A 22014-nucleotide genomic window follows, 5' to 3' on the forward strand; every position below is an offset into this window, starting at 1 on the left:
TGCAAGGGGCTTCAAATTGGTCGTTCTGGAAGTTCCAAGTAAGAGTTTTATTAAAATCACTTAACCTATGGAACATCATCGATGGTTCAAACACGTGTCCGGTCGAGGACAATGATAAATCAATCCAGGATATAAATGAACAAAAGCATCAGTGGTCAATGCTAGATGCTAAGGCGCAAGGTATAATAGTTACCAGATTGTCAAATTATGTTATGTTACAAGTAACAAGTTGTGAGAGCGCTCAACAGATATGGGAGAAATTAACGATAATATACGAACAACGATCAGACATAAGTCTGCATTTATTACAACAAAAATTTTATAACATAAAATATAACGATGAAGATATGTCATCATACTTGGCTAAAATTGAAGACTTGGTAAACCAAATCAGGCAAATCGGAGGTGAAATTTCAGAAAATATGGTAATAACTAAAATAATATCATCACTACCTCAAAGTTACAGGCATTTCATATCAGCTTGGGACTCCGTACCAGTATCCGAGAGGAAATTATCAACATTAACAGCAAGATTGTTAATAGAGGAAATAGGAATGATGAACATAAAAAAGAAGAAAATGAAACACTACACATAGCCTTACCAACATAAAGTAAAAATACTAGAAGATGTTTTCGATGTAATAAATTAGGACATTACTAGTCGGAATGTTATGCAAAACTGACAAGTAATAAAAATATAAATTACAATACCAATACAAAATATTGTAAAATTTGTAATAAACAGGGTCATTCGACAACAAGTTGTTGGTACAAAAGCAATCAGAAGAAAAATGATAAAAATGCATTTTTTATAACTGCATTGTCAACTGTAATAGAAAGCCAAGATGTATGGTACTTAGATAGTGGGGCATCAGAACACATGTGTATAAATAAAACATATTTTACTGAATATAAAAGCTTGTCAATACAAAAAAGGATAGTTATTGGAGATGGAACAATAATACACGCCCAAGGTTATGGTACAGTTCATTTACAAGCATATAATGGTTACCAATGGATCGAAACAAGTTTAAATAATGTTTTATATGTACAGGACTTGAAAGTCAACTTATTCTCATTGAGTGCAGATCTTGACAAAGGCTATAAGTCAATAACAACACAAGGAGAGTGTCAGTTCATAAGAAATAATAAAGTATGTGCATTGGCACACAGAGTAGGAAAAATGTACATTATGAGATTTAGACAAATGGAAAGAGCATTTGTGGGTCATACAGAAAGTGGATTAAATGAATGGCATGCAAGATTGGGCCATCAGAACATAGAACAAGTCAAGACCATACTAAAAAGACATCAAATTAACTATGAACAAGGTAAACATGAATTATGTATACCATGTCTACAAGGAAAACAACATCGACTACCTTTTCCAATTAGTTTAAATAAGGCAGAAAAGCCTGGTGAAATTATACACATGGACATTGCTGGTCCAATGGAAAATGTATCTATAGGGGGTGCTAGATTTTTCTTACTTCTTAAAGATGACTATAGTAAGTGGAAAAAGGTATATTTTTTGAAACATAAAAGTGAATGTGTAAGGTATTTAAGTGAATATATTAATCAAACAAAAACAAATAAACATATTATAAAAATAATAAGAAGTGATAATGCAAAAGAATTTTTGTCAGAAAGTATACAAACATTATTAAATTTACATGGTATTCAGCATCAAACAAGTGTGTCATACAGTCCTGAACAAAATGGCAGGGCTGAAAGAGAAATTAGAACCATAGTGGAATCGGCCAGAACCATGCTGGCAGACAGTGGTTTAAATAAAGAATTATGGGCAGAAGCCATTAATACAGCTGTATTCATAATAAACCGTACAAGTACAAGTCGAGTTAATGATAAAACACCATATGAGGTTTGGTACAATAAGGAAATTTTTGACATCAGTCAACTTAAAATATTTGGTCAGAAAGTATCAGTACACATCCCGGGACAAAAACGTTCAAAATGGGATAAGAAGTCTATTATTGGAATATTTGTTGGCTACGGAGAACAGACAAAAGGTTATAGAATTTATTTTTCAAACACACAAACCGTGGAGATTAAAAGGGATGTCATCTTCATTCCAAATAATCAAGTATTAAAAGGTTATTCCCATTGTCCAGTTTATGAGTGTCCAAATGTGTATTTAGAGCAAGAAAATGAGAAATCAAATGAATTAACTCAGTATGAAAATTTAAATGAAAATCAAGAGATACAATCAGATAACTCAATTCATTCATTCCTTGAACAATCAGAACAAAGAGACAGTTCTTCATGTCAAGATGAGGAATTTCAAATAGCGGACCAATTACCAAGTGAAATTCATGAGGAAATTCAATGTAAAAGGCAGAGAAGAAAACCTGCTTGGATGGATGAATATCAGTCTGCATATGAGACGGATGAGGAAGTATTTTTTTCTTATGAGCCAACCACCTATGAGGAGGCATTAAAACAACCTGATAAAATAAAATGGCAACAGGCTATCCAAACTGAATTGGAAACTTTGAAACAAAATAATACATGGACAGAGGTACAGAATGTGCCAGAAGGAAATAAGATCATCAGTAGCAAATGGGTGTTTAAAGTAAAAGATAATAATGGAAAACCCTTATACAAGGCTCGTCTCGTTGCCAGAGGTTTTGAACAAACCAATTGTGATGATTACATATATTCTCCGGTTGCTAAACTTTCTTCTTTCAGGTCTATGATGGCAGTTGCAGCGTTACAACAAAAATTAGTATATCAGATGGATGTCACAGGTGCATTCTTAAATGGTGACATACAAGAGGAGGTATATATGAGACTACATGATGGGACAATCTGTAAGTTAAATAAATCTCTATATGGTTTAAGAAAATCACCAAAATATTGGAATATAAAATTTAATAAATTTATGCTAGAATCTAATTTTCAAAGGTCTCAATATGAACCATGTTTATATTTCAAAAGGAGTAGTAATTATTATATGTACAGGGTGTCCGGTGGCAGAATTAGGATTTGAATTTCGAATATCTCCGTAACCGTTGAGCGGAGGAGCGGGGCTTCGTCATCCGTGCGGGTTATTTAGTCGCGATGTCGCAGTGGACAGGTGAACAACGTGCTTTCGCAATCGAAGCGTATTTCAAAGCCAATGATTCATGTGCAATTGCTCGTCGAAGATTTTGTTCACGGTACAATATTCGACGGTTACTAGACGCCCCAAGTGAAGATTTGATTCGATTATGGGTGCGAAGGTTCCGGGCAACAAGTTCAGCAGAAAACAACTCACGACCGGGGCCCAGCCGGACGTCGAGAACAAATGAAAACATTGAACTCGTCGCGTCCAGTTTGCGGGATAATCCGCGTCAGTCAGTTCGCAAGAGAGCGGCTGCCTTGGGGCTTCCTAAAACTATAGTGCACGAGATATTGAAGAAGGATCTTAAATTTCACCCATTTAAAATTCAAATTGTGCAAGCGCTTAAGCCTAATGATTACAATATGCGTAAAAACTTCTGTGAGACAATGTTGGAGCGATTTCGCACGGTGAACACTATTGTTTGGAGTGATGAAGCCCATTTTCATTTAAATGGAAGTGTAAATAAGCAGAATTGTCGTTATTGGTCCCCTAAACGACAAAATCCCCGCTTAAAACATCAACAGCCACTTCACAGTCCCAAAGTGACGGTTTGGTGTGCATTATCAAGCAGGGGGATAATTGAGCCGTATTTTTTTGAAAATCATCAAGAGCAAGCAATATCTGTAGACGGTGTTGCTTATAGGCGAATGCTTAATGATTATTTTGTTCCAAAATTGAGAGAACATCCTTTCTTCACTTCGCAGACATGGTTTCAGCAAGATGGCGCCACGCCTCACACTGCTAGGGATACCATAGCGCTACTTCGTGATTTCTTCCCTAACAAACTGATAAGCCGTTTCGGTGACATCCTTGGCCACCCAGATCCCCGGATCTTACACCAATGGATTTTTTTCTGTGGGGGTATCTCAAAAGTAAAGTCTATGAAACAAGCCCGGCGACTATCTCAGCATTAAAAGAAAATATCGTTCGCGAAGTTCATGGCATCTCGGCGGCACTTCTCCAGCGAGTGGCAAGAAATACTGAAGCCAGATTCCAAGAATGTGTCCGACGTCACGGTCAACATTTAGACGACATAATCTTTAAGATATAAAACCCGCATTTGTCTTCTTTATAATGATTAAAAATATAAATGTATATCTTTCGTAGTTTTTTTGTTATATACATTTTAAATCCTAATTCTGCCACCGGACACCCTGTATGTATTATTGTTTGTTGATGATTTGTTATTCTTTTGTAGTGATGATAAAGATATAGATATTTTTAAAAATTTGTTGTCTAAAACTTTCCAAATGAAAGACCTTGGTGTAGCTAAACAATATATAGGTATGAATATTGAACAAAATATTAAATGTCACTATACTAAAATTAACCAAAAGGAATATTTACAAAAATTGTTAGAAAAGTATAACATGTTAAATTGTAATCCTGTTGCTACTCCATTAGAACAAAACTTTGATTTTGGTATATTATGTAGGGATAAACCTGAAATTGACTTGGTAGAAAATAATTGTAGAAAATTACAATTTATTTTATAATTGTAGAACAAGCATATAAAAAACTAGGCAGTTTATTATATGCTTGTTCTACCAGACCAGATTTGTCAGTACCAGTATGTTTTTTAAGTAGATATATGCATTGTGCTAGTGAAGCTCTGTTTAAATGTCTAAAACGTATATTGCGTTATATAAAAGGAACCCTAGATTTGTCTTTAGTATATAAGTACTCTAACATACTTAATCTACAGGGATATAGTGACTCAGATTGGGCTGGTGACACCAGGGACCGTAAGTCCACATCAGGTTTTATTTTTTACATGTCTGGTTGCCCTATATCATGGTGTACAAAAAAGCAACAGTCTGTGTCTCTATCATCTTGTGAGGCTGAATACATAGCTCTAAGTAATGCAATTACAGAAGGTATATGGCTTAGAAACTTATTAAATGATTTTGGTTATTGTAATATAACTTTAGAGATGTTAGAAGATAATCAGAGTGTCATAAAACTTGCTTATAGTAGTCAAAATATTAAGAGGCTCAAACATATTGATATTAGGTATCGTTTTATTGAAGATAATACATTAAATGGTTGTATAACTTTGAAATATGTAAATTCAAACAATAACATTGCTGATATGTTTACTAAACCACTAGGTAGATTATTATTTGAAAAACTAAGAAGTTTTGTATTAGAGTAACTCATTGTTATTGTTGTTATTGTAATAATCCATAAGTTTTTAAGTAAGTTTTAAATATTGTAACTTTCATTTCAGTATTTAGAAATTAAGTGCCTCACAATTGTTAGCTATGTATACTATCTATAGGTATAAGTTTTTGTAAAGTAAAATAACTGTTGAGGGGGTGTGTTAAATATAATTTTATATGGCAACAGTTATTTCACTAGGTCAATTTAGTTTTCTTATAATGGCCACACTTAAAACTGTATAACAGAGAGGGCGCTATATAAGTCTCTCTCTCTCTGCTGCGCCGCCGTAGAAATATGTTCTTATATTGTCGTGCTATAATAAAAAATTAAATAACGTATTATTTACAACCCAGACTGTTATATTCTTTTATAAAACCCTTCACTAGGCAAAGAAAAATTCAGCAAACAAGCACCAGTATTAGTGTATCATCTAAGTCTAGTTGACACTCCAACCAAGTATATTTAGTAGTTTAGTGCAAAACACAACAATCAAACAAACATACCCGAACTCATAATAAGTCTGTATATTGTGTCACAACGCTTTTATAATATTATTATAGGTTAGTACAAGCTTATATCCGCGGCTTGTGACGTACAGAATGTAAGATACTGTAGGAGAAAATAAATCATAAAGTGTTATATGTACAATAGGTACTTACTTTATGCGAAACGATTGGAGATAAATTAAATTCATCTTGTATTCTATTCCATGCCTGCTTTTTTCTCACTCGTACCATTTGTCTAAAATTTAATTCAAAGTACTGTCATCTGACATTGCAATCAAGTAACAAACACAATGCTTAAGATTTGCTCCGTTTTGGCTAGAATTCGCGCTCAGCGTTCTTTCTTCTACAGTGAGGGTAGTCCGATATTTCTTATCATTTTTTTAAATGTGTTCCATCATTTACATAGACGCGTGTATTTTTGTAACTTCTTTTAGTTAATAATGGATACAAGTCCTCAGGAAGCCGCTCAAGCTGTGGCAATATATCAAGGAGGCCACGGACCACAGATCTTCAGTGCAACGAGTTTACAGACGATACTTAGAGACTGGAGCATTCGATCGCTGTCCGGGTACGGACAGACCTAAGGCTACATCAGCAGCAGATGATCTTACTGTTCTGCGAAATCGTCGACTCAACGCAGTTAAAGTCCAACAAAGTCTGCGTGATAAATCACCAAGTGTTCATAAGTTCAGATACTGTTAGGAGACTTGCCGAAACGGGACCTGACTCCTAAAAAGCGGCAACACGCCCAGCATTAACGGTAGCCCACCGTCGAGCGCGACTTGAATTTGCTCAAGAGCATATACATTGGACGTTGGAGCAGTGGAGTAAAGTACTCTTCACTGATGAGACAAGAGTGAGTCTACATAAAAGTGATCGACGTCAGAGAGTATATCATCGCCCTAGAGAATATTATTCTCAGTGTTACATCGAAGAAACTTGTTTATCCATAAACAAGTTTCTTTATTCTCTCACCGTTACAGGTGTGGGGCGGCATCTCATTAACTGCACATATAGCTTTAGTTTTCATTGAACCACGGGCCGTACACGTGGATTGACTTCTTATCGCTACATGTCTGAAATCCTCGCAGATCATGTGGTACCTTATGCAGGATATGCAGTTGATGCATGATAATGCACGGCTTCACGTTGCTCATGTGGAGACCCAATATCTACGCGATGTTGGCATCGAACGATGGACTGGCCAGCTCGAAGCCCGGACGTGAACTCTATAGAACACTTATGAAACGTCGGGTTCGAGCCCGGGTACCTGCTCCAACAAGGCTTCCAGAGCTGAATGGCAATTGAAGAGGAGTGGAATGTAATTCCCCAAGATTTCATCGTTTGGCTCGTGAGATCTATGAATACGAGGATGCTATCAGTTATCAGAGCAAGAGGTACCGAAGGAGGAAATAGGTACCTCAGGTCAAATTAACGGTTCACCATAAGAGGGTGTCTCCCTCTCCCTCCCCATCCCTGAATAAGGAGATTAGTGTTATAATTTGTAATGTGCAAATATTTTTTATGGTGAACTGTTAATTTGACCTGAGGTACCTATTTCATGTATCTCCTCAGCAGCCACTTCCAAGTGCTCGTTTCATCTGTAAAAAACAGATTTTTGCAGACTCAAATAAATGTTAGACATCTCTATTAGGTGTAAAAATGTGAAAATGACATCCATCATGCAGCTAATAACCCCAGGAAAACCAAATTTTTCATAGAATCTAAAATTATAACAATATACATTAGTGATGTAACGAATATTCGCATTCGCATTCGCATTCGCCAATATTCGCATATTTTTCGATATTCGCATTCGCATTCCTATTCGCAAAAAACGATGCGAATATTTAGCGAATGTATTTAACAAACAAAAAGGAAATTATTATATGGTTGCATATGAAATGATAACACAACTGATAAGATTTATATATTTTTATTTAACCATACTTGAATTAAAAAAAAAATATTATGGAACAGTCTTGGTAAGCAACTAAATTAGAAACACTTTCTCTTTTGTTCTTGTTAGTCTAATTAAAATATTAACAAAATCACAACTTAACTCCACCACAGAAAAAATAATGAATGTCCATGCCTTACATATATTTTGAAAAAAAATCTAATTCTAAATTCAAGTATCTTTTGCGAAAACAGAACTTCAGAGATCCAATCAAATCTAAGTATAATATTAATTTATAACCTTTTTGGCTTTAATTATATATTTTTCCATCCCACTATATATTTTCTAAGAATTAAATATGATAATGAAATATATACTTAAAAAATCAAATTATGAATACTTGACTATTTGTAAATAAGCTTTTTACAAAAACAAAAAATATTTATTTCTATTTAAAACAAAAGTAAAGTTCTAATATTCATAATGTTAACATTTGGTTTCAATTGCACATTTTTTCACTAATTTTCTATTTCTATGAATTAAAAATAATCAAATATAAACTACACAATTATAGTTTTGCTAATAACAAGTTGACACAGTTGACTATTAAAATAATTAAACTCGCTGTAACTTTAAATTCTTAGTAATTAAATTGAAGTAAAGGAATGTTAAATTTTAAAAATAAAAGTTTTGAAGCTCTTTCTCCGTGCAGCCTGTTTCGGTGAGGTGTGTAGAGAAGTCCAGCTCCACTGAAAACTCTTTCACTGGGGACACTTGTGGGTGGAGTTACCAAATATTCTCTGGCTACAGGAGAAAGAATACCATATTTATTGCTATTAACTTTCCACCAAAGAAGTGGGTCTTCTTCATTTTCAATACGTTTATCCAATACATAATCATTAATATTTTTTTTAATTAAAACTTCTACAGGATTTGGAATTTCATTTTCTAATTCTTCCTCGCTTTCACTTGAGTCCATCATCATTTTCATAGTTTCTTTTAGTGATACAGATTTTTCTGAAAGACTGGCACTGGAGCCAAAGTTTTCCTTAACCTGATTAGTCGTTTTAGGACGCTTTGAATTTGAACATGAAGGAAAGCTGAAGTCCTCATTTCCAATTAAATCCAAAATATTTTTCACGACCTGATCTTTGGTTGAAGGATTTTTGAAAAATTTCGATTTGTACCTAGGATCAATAAAAGTTGCTGTAGCAAATAATTTGTCGTTTTCCAAGTGAGAAAATCTGTGATTCATTTCTTGTTTTAAAACGAGTATAGTTTTTCTAATGCATTCTTCAGATGCCTCATATTCATCAATCACCTTTTCCAGGGTGGCCAATAACGGAATCACAGACGATATGGAAACATTGGCTGCACTTAGTTCTCGTGTTATTTCTTCAAAAGGTTTAAGCAATGTAATTAATTTTTCCACAACTATCCATTCATCTGAACTTAGTTGTGAAATTTTGTTGTTAGTGGAAGCATAAAGGCACAGTGAATCTTTGTTTTTTAAAATTCGTTCTAACATGTAAAAGTTGCTATTCCATCTCGTAACACACTCTTGGGATTTGGTTGATTAAGTTTTTCTTGTAGATTAGCAAGTTCATCTTGAGCTACATTAGAGTGGTGAAAATGTGTTGCTATCTTTTTACATTTGTTAATGACTGCAATGATAGATTCTTGTGACTTAAGCCCTTCCTTAACAACAAGTTGAATTTGGTGCGATAAACAATCAATGTTTTTAATATTTAATAAAGAAATACCTTTTTTCATGTTAGTGCCACCGTCCCTAACAATACATAATACCTTTTCTTTGGGAATTCCCCATGATGACAACATAGTTTCTAGCTTTACGGCTATATTTTCTCCTGTATGTCGCCCATCATTAAATACTTCAGATTTCAAAACAATCATTTTTCTTTCAAAACTTTTGGTAATTCCGTGACAAGTGAAACTTATCAGCGATACCCCAGAGCAAGAATCAGACCAGATATCAGTTGTAAACGCTAGTTTTTCAAATGATTTGATTAATTCCAGAATTTTATCTTTTACCTTGCCATATAATTTTTCGCAAATAAACGAAGTAAAATATTGCCGAGATTTTAAATTATACGAGGGGCACACTTGGTTAATCAATCTCACAAATCCAAGGCATTCCACAAAACTAAATGGTAAGTCCTCCAGTGCAATCATTTCGCCAATTAAATTATCTAGCTCCAAAGACTTGGTGTTGTTGTTATCCCATTTTTTATTTTTTTCGATGCAATCACCTAAAGATATTTGCTTAAGGTCGGTTTTGGTACATTGTCGCGAAGAGGACGCCAAAGAATTTATTTTAGCAGCACCTCGCTTTTCATGCTCTCTTCTTTTCAATTCGTCATATTCATTTTTGTGTTTAGTTTCTAGGTGATTTCGCATAGCACTAGTGGTCCTGCCTTTGCGCGAGTACTTTTTATCACACAACTTGCAATTTACATTTTCAGCATCATATATTGTGAAATAAGTCCAAACTTCGCTAACACGTGCTTTACTCAAGTTTTTATACCACTTTGTCACTTGAATATCAGTTAAATTTGGGAAATGCAATAACACCAAACTAACCTCAAATCAAAACAATACTTTTCGAATGAACTTTCTGTGACTAACTTCGTTCATTCAACCTGTATCGGCTCGGCTATGTTCAATTTAAACATGGCCGACACGAAATGTCAAACATTTTGCGCGCGCTTTATTTGAAATTTAACATTCGCATTCGCATTCGCGAATATTGAAGATGAATATTCGCATTCGCATTCGCATTCGCGAATGTGAAAAATCCAACATTCGTTACATCACTAATATACATATATATGTAGGTTGGATGACCTCATTTAAATGTAGTGATTTTGTACCAACTTCTGCTTTATTTGATTCCTTTGGACACTTGTTAAAGGAAATTTTATAAAATAATTCAGAATAGCAGGGTTGATAAGAGCATCAGTTACTTCCTTTACACATTTACTGACTGTGGTTTGGCCTAGATATTTATCCATACCCACCAATCTCTGGTAGGAGCCATTGGCATAAAAAGATAGAGCACAAAGAACGTGAAGAAAAAGGATAGTCGGTTACATGATATGATTGACTACTGCCTATACTATAAAATTTAACTTTATAGTCAAAACGTCAAAACAAAGTTTTGTGCTTCCAATTTTCATACAAACGTCTCTCGTAATTCTCGATACTCGATACGGCAGTAAGGAAAATAGTTTGTGCTCGCATAATTAGTTCCATTTACGCTCGATAGAGGCGCTGTACGGAATTTCATGCAAATAGGATTCGACGACGATACGAATACTTATTTGCAGATTTTCGTGCTCGCGCCTCAGATAGATATTATAGACTACATCCTATAATTGACATACACAGTGTGTATCGATAGAAGAGAACGCTTTTATTATCGACGAAATGTTTATACCGTACAAAGGCAAGAAAGCAGGAAGTCGTCGTCAATATAGCCCTTGTAAATGGGGCGTCAAGAACTTAGTCAGGGCTAGTGTATCTGGCATCATTTACGACTTCTTGCTCTACGCGTGAGATGACACTTTTAGAGACATTACATTTACTGAAGAAGAGACTGTGGGTATTGGTAGCATAATAGTTTTAGCTTTATCTAAATCTATAAAAAATAAAGCAAATGTTTTACTTCCATGGAGCTGAAATATTTTCTCGCAGCTTTTGGATATATGCATCAACAACGCCTCGCCTGACTTTTACGTCGGAGATATAACAAAATGACCAACACCAATAGAAAGCAGGATTGCCTAAAAGATTTTAGGTATGAAATTTAGAGCGGTCTACTGAAACGTTTAACGTTTCAGTGAAAAATTTAGACACAATTCCCGACAAAGCAAAAATAAAAATGTGATCATGTCCGGTATGACAAGTATGATTGGCCGCAAATAACCGGATATCAGAGGTATCAAGTACTGCAAAGCTAGCCAGGCAAGTACGATGTGCACAAAATGTAAGGTTCAACCTTGTTGTGAAGAATCGTAACTGTTTTTAGGTGTACCACCACAAATAAAAAAAAATTATTCAAGAAATATTTTTTTAATAAACATTTTTACTGCCATCAAGACAGTTATTTTTATTTAAAATCATATGCAGGAGATCCCAGGGCTCCTCTTACTCGCCATTACACTGAGGAGATGCCCGAAATTAGTCGTGACGAGATCGTGATGGCTCTTAAACAGCTCAAAAATGGAAAAGCCCCAGGTGAAGATGGAATAACCACTGAGCTCCTGAAGGCTGGAGGTACTCCTGTACTTGCAGTACTTCAGGAACTCTTCAACTCGGTTCTCTTCACTGGGAGAACTCCACAGGCATGGAGTAGGGCCACTGTTATTTTGTTCTTCAAAAAGGGAGACAAAACCCTACTCAAGAACTATCGGCCCATCTCATTGCTAAGCCATATATACAAGCTGTTTTCAAGAGTCATCACGAATCGACTTGCGCGAAGGCTTGACGAGTTTCAACCCCCGGAACAGGCCGGGTTTCGAAGTGGTTATGGCACCATAGATCACATTCACACAGTTAGGCAGATTATACAGAAAACCGAAGAGTATAATCAACCTCTGTGTCTAGCCTTTGTTGACTATGAGAAGGCCTTTGACTCTATCGAGACCTTGTCTGTTCTGGAGTCTCTGCAGCGATGCCAAGTCGACTGGCGATACATCGAAGTGCTGAGATGTCTCTATAACGCTGCAACAATGACCGTCCAAGTACAAAACCAGCAGACTAAGCATATCCACCTGAAACGTGTGTATGTCATATCCCCGAAGTTGTTTACAACTGCGTTGGAGGATATGTTTAGAATGCTGGACTGGAAAAATTACGGCATTAATGTTAACGGCGAGAACATCTCTCACTTACGATTTGCTGACGACATTGTCATCATGGCTGAATCGTTGCAGGACTTACAGCAGATGCTGAATGGCCTGGCTGAGTCGTCTCAACGCATCGGTCTTCGGATGAATTTGGACAAAACCAAGATCATGTTCAATGATCGCATTCGTCCGGAACCGGTTGCCATTAATGGAGTTCCTCTCGAAGTTGTTCAGGAGTATATTTATCTAGGGCACACTGCAACTAGGTAAACACAACTTTGAGAGGGAGGCCAAGAGACGTATACAGCTAGGCTGGGCGGCTTTTGGGAAACTTCGTCAAGTCTTCTCGTCGTCGCTACCACAAAGCCTTAAGACCAAGGTTTATAACCAGTGCGTCCTACCCGTTATGACATACGGTGCCGAAACGTGGACACTGACGATACGACTGGTCCACCAACTCAAAGTCGCTCAACGAGCTATGGAAAGGGCTATGCTTGGAGTTTCTCTGAGGGATCAAATCCGTAACGAAGTAATTCGCCAGAGAACTAGGGTCACCGACATAGCTCTTCGTATTTGCAAGTTGAAGTGGCAGTGGGCTGGTCATATCTGTCGTAGAACCGATGCTCGCTGGAGTAGGCGTGTTCTAGAGTGGAGACCGCGAATTGGCAAACGTAGTGTAGGACGCCCCGCAGCTAGGTGGAGCGACGACATACGTAGGGTTGCGGGTAAAAAATGGAAGAGATGGGCTGAAGATCGTGCCCAGTGGCGTGCCTTGGGAGAGGCTTATGTCCAGCAGTGGACTGCAGTGGGCTGATGATGATGATGATGATGAAAATCATATTATTAATAATAATGTTTAATTAATTAATCACTGCACGTGTAGCAATCTATAGAATAGTATACACCTTGTTTTTCCAAAATTATCATATCACGATATTTTTATTCTTTTTTTTATGTTTTTTATAACCCAAAGACCTACATATACATTTTTTTTTGCTTTTTTTTTCAAAGAAAAAGCAATGTTGCCACGATAAGGGTTAACACAAAACTTTGTTCAGCATCTTCTGAGTATTTTTCTAACGCAGACATTCTAGAAACGCCTAGTACTTGATTATTTAGAGGATTAGATTCTCGTTCCTGCGCAAGTTCCCCCAACGCAAGATCTGATATAGCAAATTCAGCGTCAGAGAATTTGGTTCGACTGGGTATATTGCACTGCCACGAAACCGCTTATTGCATTGACAGGGAACGCTGCTTGAATCCATGCCTTGGATATTAGCTAACCTGAGTTGTACCTGTTTATATGTATTTATACTTAACACGCCTCCTTACATTTACATTTTTTTATTTATATATTTACATTTTTTTATTTATATATATACTAACGTATTTATGTTTATTAACTTTACCTATATAACTATAACATCTTTAAATATCTAATATCAATTAAAATCAATCAATTAAAAAACGGACCTGACGTCTGTTCCTCCGATAATTTTTAATAAAATGTCTATTCCTTACTGCACGCATGTCAAAGACCTTGGCCTCACGATTGATACCACCCTTAGCTGGAATAATCACGTCAATGAGGTCAGTCGTAAAGTTACGTACACCTTGCGCAATTTATACCGGTTTAAAAATTTCCTTCCTACCAGTACTAAGATCTTACTTATTCAGTCCCTGGTACTACCCATTATTGATTATGCAGATGTGTGCTGCTCGGACATGAATGAGGACCTTTTAAACAAATTGGATCGTCTTCTCAATAATTGCATACGTTTTATTTTCGGTCTCCGTAAATACGACCACATCTCTTTTTACCGCTCTCAGCTTAATTGGCTTCCAATCCGCCAACGAAGAATTGTTCGTCTCTTGTGTACTCTTTATTCATTACTATACGATCCTAACTCACCCGAGTATCTTAATACCAAATTTCATTTTCATGGGGACATCTCTTATCGTAACCTTCGTCCGTCTAGGAATTTACTTCTCCACGTTCCTGCTCATCGTACGAGCTTCATTTCTAAATCTTTCACTTTACAGGCCATTAAACAATGGAACGAGTTACCCCTTGACATTAGGTCCAGCTCTTCAAAATTCACATTCAAATCCAAATTACGCAAACACCTTTCCCAGAACTAGTGTAGGCTCCTGTTATCCTTGTAGTATTATTCCTCCACCCAACCACCTCTATGTATCTGAATTTCCCTGTTGATTTGTATAAATTTATAATTGTATGTGTATTTGTATGTATGTGTGTAGGTACGTACGTCTATGTAGTTATATTTATATATGTATAATTATTTATTCATATTATGTATTATAGTTTATAAGTATATTCGCATATGTATTTATATTTAATCATATTAAAGTGATCTTCTTATTATTTTATTTTTTTTAGATTAGAATTTCAATTTGTTAATGCACCGCCAACATGAATCTCTGTTTGCCCAATGGTTGACTGGGAGAAAATGCCTCGAGGTGTTAAGTCCGCCATGTGTACCTTTATTTATGTATTTGTGCATTAAAGTTTTAATAAATAAAATTAACTTAAAACTATTTATAGATTATTCATATTTATTTATTTTTAATTTAACATCTCTCTAAATTTTATAAATTTAACTGTCCCTAATGACTTAGTAAAAATATCTGCTATATTATTTTCTGAATTTACTTTACAAACCTGAATTGTTCCATTTTCACAATTTTCATGTACAAAGTGATACTTCTATATGTTTTGAATTCTTAGTCAAATTTCCATGTTTTGCAATTTCATAAATACATCTTTTATTAAATTCAATAAGAACAATATATCTGTTACCCCATCTGACAAAGCTACATATTCAGCAAAAGTGGATGATTTTGTCACACTAACTTGTTTCTTAGATTTCCAAAATTTACATTTCCAAATAAACGCCAAAGCCTGCTGTGGATTTTCTATCTATAATATCTGGGCAGGTGCCCAGTCGGCATCTACAAAACAGTCTATTACATCATTATTTATATTATTTTGGCGATATGTTAATTTCAGATTTTTTGTTAAATACAAATATTTCAGCACTCTTAAAGCATATTTAAAATGTGTCTCATTAAAACAATTTTGAAACCTTTTAAAAACGAAATTGTCTGTTTTTTTAATTGTTTGTCCAGTTTTTTGTGCAGTTTTCAAGGCGTTTATTTTTTCTGACAAATTCTCTCCATAGAGATATTCATCTCTATCAATGTCATGTGACAATGTAAGTCGGTTAATATTTTTGAGGCATCACTTAATATTTTATTATATTTAGTCTATCACCTGTGTCAGTAATTGTTAAGGATAGTGCCTTGCTCAAAGCTGATATCCCCTGACCTAACTGTTGTTGATCAGCCTCTATTTTCTTATCTCGTCTTTTTCCAGTATCAGAAATTGTGGCCATGATTTCTGGATTGAGTTTAGGAGCTTGCAAAGTTTTGCAATTATCAGGTATTAAATACTGCTTCAGTAATGACTCTTTTACTTCTCTATCTAACCCACAAACTTACCACAGTGTTGGAGCGACATCCATTAACTGCTGACAGAATCTTTAATTTCGACGAATCAGGTGTATCTACCGTTCTAGATACTCCCAAAGTCCAAGATGTCAAAAACAAGTTGGACAAATTGCAGCAGAAAGAGGCGAGCTCGTATCTTTTGATGGCATTACATATATCTGCAAGTGTAAGTATCATTACTCCACTTTTCGGGTTTCTACATTTTATTTTTTCATGCATAGGGGAAAGGGGGGCATAACGGGGACGCGAGGCACGACGGGGCCATCCACACTTACAAAAAACTATACGCTCTAGATGTGTTTTGTTTTCGCTAATAGGTAGCCATTTTGTATCTCTCTTTAGTTTGACAGTGACCGGCGACTAGACTGCGCGCGTTTGATTATCAAAACAAAAAAGTATTTTCAACGCAATATTATGTAATTTTGAGTGACTACGAATAGGCATATAAAAAGGTAAGTATTTATGTCGCTACTATCATGTATTTATTTTGTATTTGGAGATAAGTTACTTATTGACGGTTAGAGTATTTTTGAACAAAAATACTAACCGTCACTTATTTTATTTGGTTGGCTATTTTAAATAATGTGAGAATTGGGGCATAACGGGGACATGGCTACGGGGTACGATGGGGTACCTTATGCGCCTGTTTTGTAAATTACATGAGGGATCGTTCTTGTTCATTCGATAATAGAAAATATTTTGTTTTAGGTATAAAAATGGTACGGACGTAGAAGAAAAGTTCGAGACTTAGTTGGTCCATGGAAAACATGAAACAGCCTATCGATGCAGTCTTGAGCAAAACTGCTGGCTATAGAAAAGCAGCTCACCTGTATAGTGTACCACAGACCACATTAAAGCGTCACGTCGCTAAAATAAGGAAAGGCGAGCTGTCTCTTGACTCTACTCTAGGTAACTTCAAGCCCGTGTTTTCCGAAAAAGAAGAAGAGGAGCTGGTAAGCTACATTATCGAAATGGAGAAACGTTTGTTCGGTTTAACCACTATCGTCCTACGGAAGCTAGCTTATCAGCTAGCGGAAAAAAATGGCAAAACTCACAAATTTAATCATGATAAAAAGATAGCAGGCGTAGATTGGTTAAAGGGATTCTTGAAGCGCCACTCAGATTTATCTATCCGAAAACCGGAAGCTACATCAGCAGCTCGAGCAATGGGCTTTAATAAAGTGGCTGTGGGTAAATCTTATTCTCTGCTCGGGGAAATATATGACAAATATAATTTGACGCCAGACAGAATTTTTAATTGCGATGAAACTGGCATATCATGCGTCTCAAAAACTAAGAGCAAAATTATTGCAGAAAAGGGTAGGAAACAGGTAGGATCGCTTTCTTCAGCAGAACGAGGGCAGACGGTTACGGTTGAGGTATGTTTTAATGCAGCAGGAACTTACATGCCTCCTACGCTAATATTTCCTCGACAGAGAATGAAGCAAGAGTTACTGGATCGAGCTCCTCCAGGGACGACAGCAGAATGCAACGCTAAAGGATGGATTACAACTGAAATATTTTTGAGCTGGTTCCAACGGTTTACAAGTTTTCTGGTGCGTCAATAACTAACCCAGCGTTGCTTCTTTTAGATGGTCTCATGTAACACATACGCAAAACATATCAGTTATTGAATGTGCACGCAAAAATGGCGTTGTAATGCTTTGCTTTCCCCCGCACTGCACCCATAGGCTCCAACCCTTAGATGTTGGCTTTATGAAACCTTTAAGTGTTTACTATGACCAATCCTGCTCTAATTGGTTAAGATCACACCCACAATAATAACAACATTTCAAATAAGCGAAATATTTGCAAATGCATATATTCAAGCTGCAACAATGTCTACAGCAATAAATGCCTTCCACAAATGTGGCATATGGCCTTTCAATCAGAATAACTTTACAGATTCAGATTTTTCAGCTGCATCAACCACAGACGTACCGCTAGCAAACAATGAGTCTAAAACAGGTCCTTTAAATGTCGGAATCCAGCAACAACCGCCATCACCTACCCTTGAAGCATATTTGCCTGCTTTAACAACACCTCAGCCTCAGCCTGGACCATCAACACTTAATGAACATAGCCTAATCCAATCTCCGATTCGAAAAGTATGTCGTGATTTGACAACTTCGTTTGCAAATGCTTCACCTCAAGAAATTCTGGCGATCCCGACAGTCGAACAAAGAAACCAAACGAGAAAAAACTATCGCCGAGGGAAAACTGTTGTTCTGACAACCCCCTACAAAATTGAGTTAGAAGAACGAGAACAGCTTAAGAGAACGAAGAAGTGTTCTAATTCAAATGACCCCAAGTTAAAGAAGAACTCTAAGAAACAGAAGACCCAAAAAGCTCCCTCTGGAATGAATATCGACGAGGATACCATGTGTCTGTACTGCCTTGACGTGAACCACACTTATTTAAAGTCTTCGGAAGGTTGGGTGGCTTGCCAACTATGTGGACGGTGGGCTCATACAGGTTGTGCTGGTGTAGACGACGACAATACAGAAGAAATCCACATCTGCTTGTACTATGACGCAAAATAAATACATACCCCATACTACCCCTACCCTGGGGCCCGATGGAGTTTTCATTATAGTTTCAAAAAATTAAAATTATTACGTCATATGATTATTTAAATCACCAAATTCTATGCCAAATGATAGTTAAATAAGTTACCAAAGTTTTGTGATTAGTTTTAATTAATAAATACATTACGTGGATTATTTTACTGTGTATTTTTCTTAACGCCCCCCTCTCTCCTACCTAATTACCTGACAGCTTAAATTTATAGTCTATATGAGATTCATATAAAAAATTGCATCTATCTACTTTGGCCTTGCACCTTAAAAATTTATACAACTGGTATACCAATGTGCGACAAAATGTAGTGTCCAAAACGTTCCACCATCACGGTAAGGCTGGTAAAGCTTTACCGACATTTTTTTAAAAGAAACCTAACTCTTTCCATTAGACCACCAAAAGCAACGAATGCAAGACGCGCGACCTCGTTCAACAGACATAATTTTGTAAGGATGAATAATGTACTTAGTTAAGTTAGTATATAAGGATTGATTATTTGACAGTCTCGGTGGTCTACAGTCCGTTCGCGTTAAGAAAATAGTGAGTCATCATTGTCGCCGGCCTGGCCACACCCCCCAGCCAATTAAAATGCTACAAATTAGAAAGTCGAGTTCACAGTGACCGGTTGAAGTCAAACCTTCGAACAAAATGGTCGAGTATTTTGCGTGACTCGTTCAACACTAAATTTTGAAAATGAATATCTCACCAATTCGAAAAAATAAAAGTGGATCAAAAAATCCATAGCGCAGAGAGACGCATAATTTACAATGTTTATAAGTACTTTAAACTGTGTGATTTAAAGGCGACTGTGGAGAGCATAGTCATAAAAAGCAAGTGCATGCGGTGTGTCCGAAAGTACTGCTTTCGGATAAACTGTTAATAAACTGGAGCGCTTGCAGAGGTTTTGCAAGCGCTCCAGTTTATTATAAGATTCATCTTCGGTTTACGTAAGTTTGATCATGTCGCTGTCTATCATAAGCAACTTAATTGGCTTCCTATTCGTGACCGTCGTAACATCCATTTGCTTACCCTTTTATATCAGATCCTTTACAACTCCAGTTCGCCCATGTACCTGCAGGAAAGATTCCGGTTACGGACTGATGACCGTCTTCGTTCCAGTCATAATTTAGTTTTGGCAATACCGTGTCATACAAGTCATTGTTACACTAACTCCTTTACAATACAGTCTGCTCGTCATTATCGTCCCATCGTGACAACCTCACCAGGGACGATAATGATGGAGCTTGAAAGAAGAACTGAAATTCTGAATATTGATTTAAATTTAATACCTGTAAATTCCCAGGCTAATAGTTAAATATAGTAATAGTTTTTGTGAAAGTTTCAAAACTACTTCTAACATAGACAAAACAGTTGAAATAATCATAACTAGAGATGAAAAATACATCCATCTCTTGTCCCAGTATAACGAAAACCGCTATCAAAAAAAGTTGTTTAGAGGAAATGTATATTAATAAAATAGATTTATTAAAAATTAAAATTTTAGAAGGTGAGCTGGAGCATAATTGATTTATTCATGCAGAAGAGTTAAAAATGAAAATCAAAGAAAGAGAAACAAAATATATAATTCCTCCAGAAAGAAACAAAATTTTCTCCAAAACATTTTCCACTAAATCGGAATCTTCTCTTATTGTGTTGTAAATCATGATCAGCTGCCACTGCCACTTTTCTAAGAGTTATCAACATTCACCTCCAGATCATATCATTGCCTACAAAGTATAAACATTTCATATCTGCTTCATCAAAAACTTCTTCCACTCCCTAATTATTCAAATATAACTTTGATATCCAAGTGGCAAAAGTTTTTTTATTTTTTTATGTATATAAATATAAGTATATTGTGTGTGTCTCAGTGGATATGAATAAAAATTTTATCTATCTATCTAGCAACTATAGATCAATACCCATATATATATTTTGGTAAAATGATCTGAGGTGATGTGTAAAAGAGTAACATAACTAAATTTAATGTTATAAAAACAGAACAATATGGACTTCAAATGGAGCAGTCTAATATACAACTCTGTTATTTTATGAAATATTGCAAATAATGCATCTGAAAGACACTGTATGTACATTCATATAATGTAGTAGTAAGCTTGACCACACCTGCAATTATTGAATTCATGAACAACCCCCAGTTAAATCAAAATATATCTTAATGGAAGAACTCAATGGAGATAAGTATTTTATATCAACTCTGGAAGAATATTCAACGGTGACGAAACTAGTTTTATATACCTAAACTAAGACTGTCAAGAGGATACAAGAATGCATACAAAATCTTACAAAGCTGGAAAAAAGTTATTACTGTCCTAATACTTATATCGGCTTCTAGTAACATTTTGCCTTCTTGTATACAGTGGGTTGCTTAATTAATAGGGACAGTCACTTTTTTTAGCTTCAAAGCTTTTATTCATGAAGTATATACTTATTATATACTTCATGAATAAAAGCTGTATATATTGTATATATACACTACTTTTTGAGTCAATTTGTTTCAAACCTTTATGTGGTATTGTTCAACACCTTACTCAACTTCAGAATAACCATTACATAAAAGTTCCTTGGGAAAGGCAACACACAAATGAAGTTTGATAACATGCATTGTTATTGAAAGAGAATTGTGGACACCAGATAATCAATGAAAAATCCTTATGAAGATGAGTATTTTAATAATTGAGAATAAGAATTTTGAGGCAGCATTGTATTTACAAATATATCAGACCCAAAAAAGGGCAGGTGGTCCAATTAATATAAGAGCTTGGAGGTAGGTGATGAAAAGATTAAGGTACCTGATGGAAAAATTATTTGCAAATCTAGACATACAAACATCATATTGGAAGAGCTTCCAATCAAGATGAAGAAAAAGTTGTTCCAATGAATAACATAACCTCAATTATATTAGACAAGGGAAAAAGAAATATATGTAGGTACTTGCATTTGCAGACTTTAAGATAGAATTGAAAAGGATTATCACAATTTTTATGTTGTATGAATTTCAAATTTACCAGTTATATTTGGAGGTATTAATCATCGTTAGTTTTTTATAATTTGTCTCTATCGCTACGTCGCCTACATATATGAACAGGACCAAGATTATCATATCACATCCGTGATACCACTCGAAATGACTAAGATATCATGCTTATATAATTACACTGCCTCATTCCATCCTTCAACCAAAACAAATCTTACAACACAAACTGCTTGGCGGAGTAATGAAAGAAGAAAGACAGAGGCACCCACGCAGAACTTTACCCAGCAGAATACAAAATCTACATATAACGTCGATTAACAAACCAACATTAACAATTTTCTCAG

At 35.7% G+C, this 22014-nt stretch overlaps 2 protein-coding genes across 3 annotated transcripts; one reads left to right on the top strand and one right to left on the bottom strand.

Annotated features, from left to right (window-relative positions):
- Window positions 1-8333: 8333 nt before the first annotated feature.
- LOC131854600 (zinc finger BED domain-containing protein 4) lies at window positions 8334-9221 on the bottom strand. The gene has a single exon (XM_059205720.1). It carries the CDS (start codon window positions 9219-9221, stop codon window positions 8334-8336), a length of 888 nt encoding a protein of 295 aa, XP_059061703.1.
- A 6301-nt stretch (window positions 9222-15522) lies between these two features.
- On the top strand, window positions 15523-17661 carry LOC131854602 (tigger transposable element-derived protein 6-like). Of its 2 annotated transcripts, none has more exons than XM_059205724.1 (2): window positions 15523-16544; window positions 16801-17661. In XM_059205724.1, the coding sequence occupies exon 2, from the start codon at window positions 16851-16853 to the stop codon at window positions 17658-17660; it is 810 nt and encodes a 269-aa protein (XP_059061707.1). In that variant the 5' UTR covers window positions 15523-16544; window positions 16801-16850; the 3' UTR covers window position 17661. The 2 variants fall into 2 exon arrangements, with proteins under 2 accessions (XP_059061707.1, XP_059061706.1); XM_059205723.1 differs by having other exon boundaries at window positions 15523-16258.
- The last annotated feature ends 4353 nt before the right edge of the window (window positions 17662-22014 follow it).

This window comes from Achroia grisella, unplaced genomic scaffold (assembly GCF_030625045.1).
Source record: "Achroia grisella isolate CSIRO2021 unplaced genomic scaffold, CSIRO_AGI_Agris_v1 utg1240, whole genome shotgun sequence".
Lineage (NCBI taxonomy): Eukaryota > Metazoa > Arthropoda > Insecta > Lepidoptera > Pyralidae > Achroia > Achroia grisella.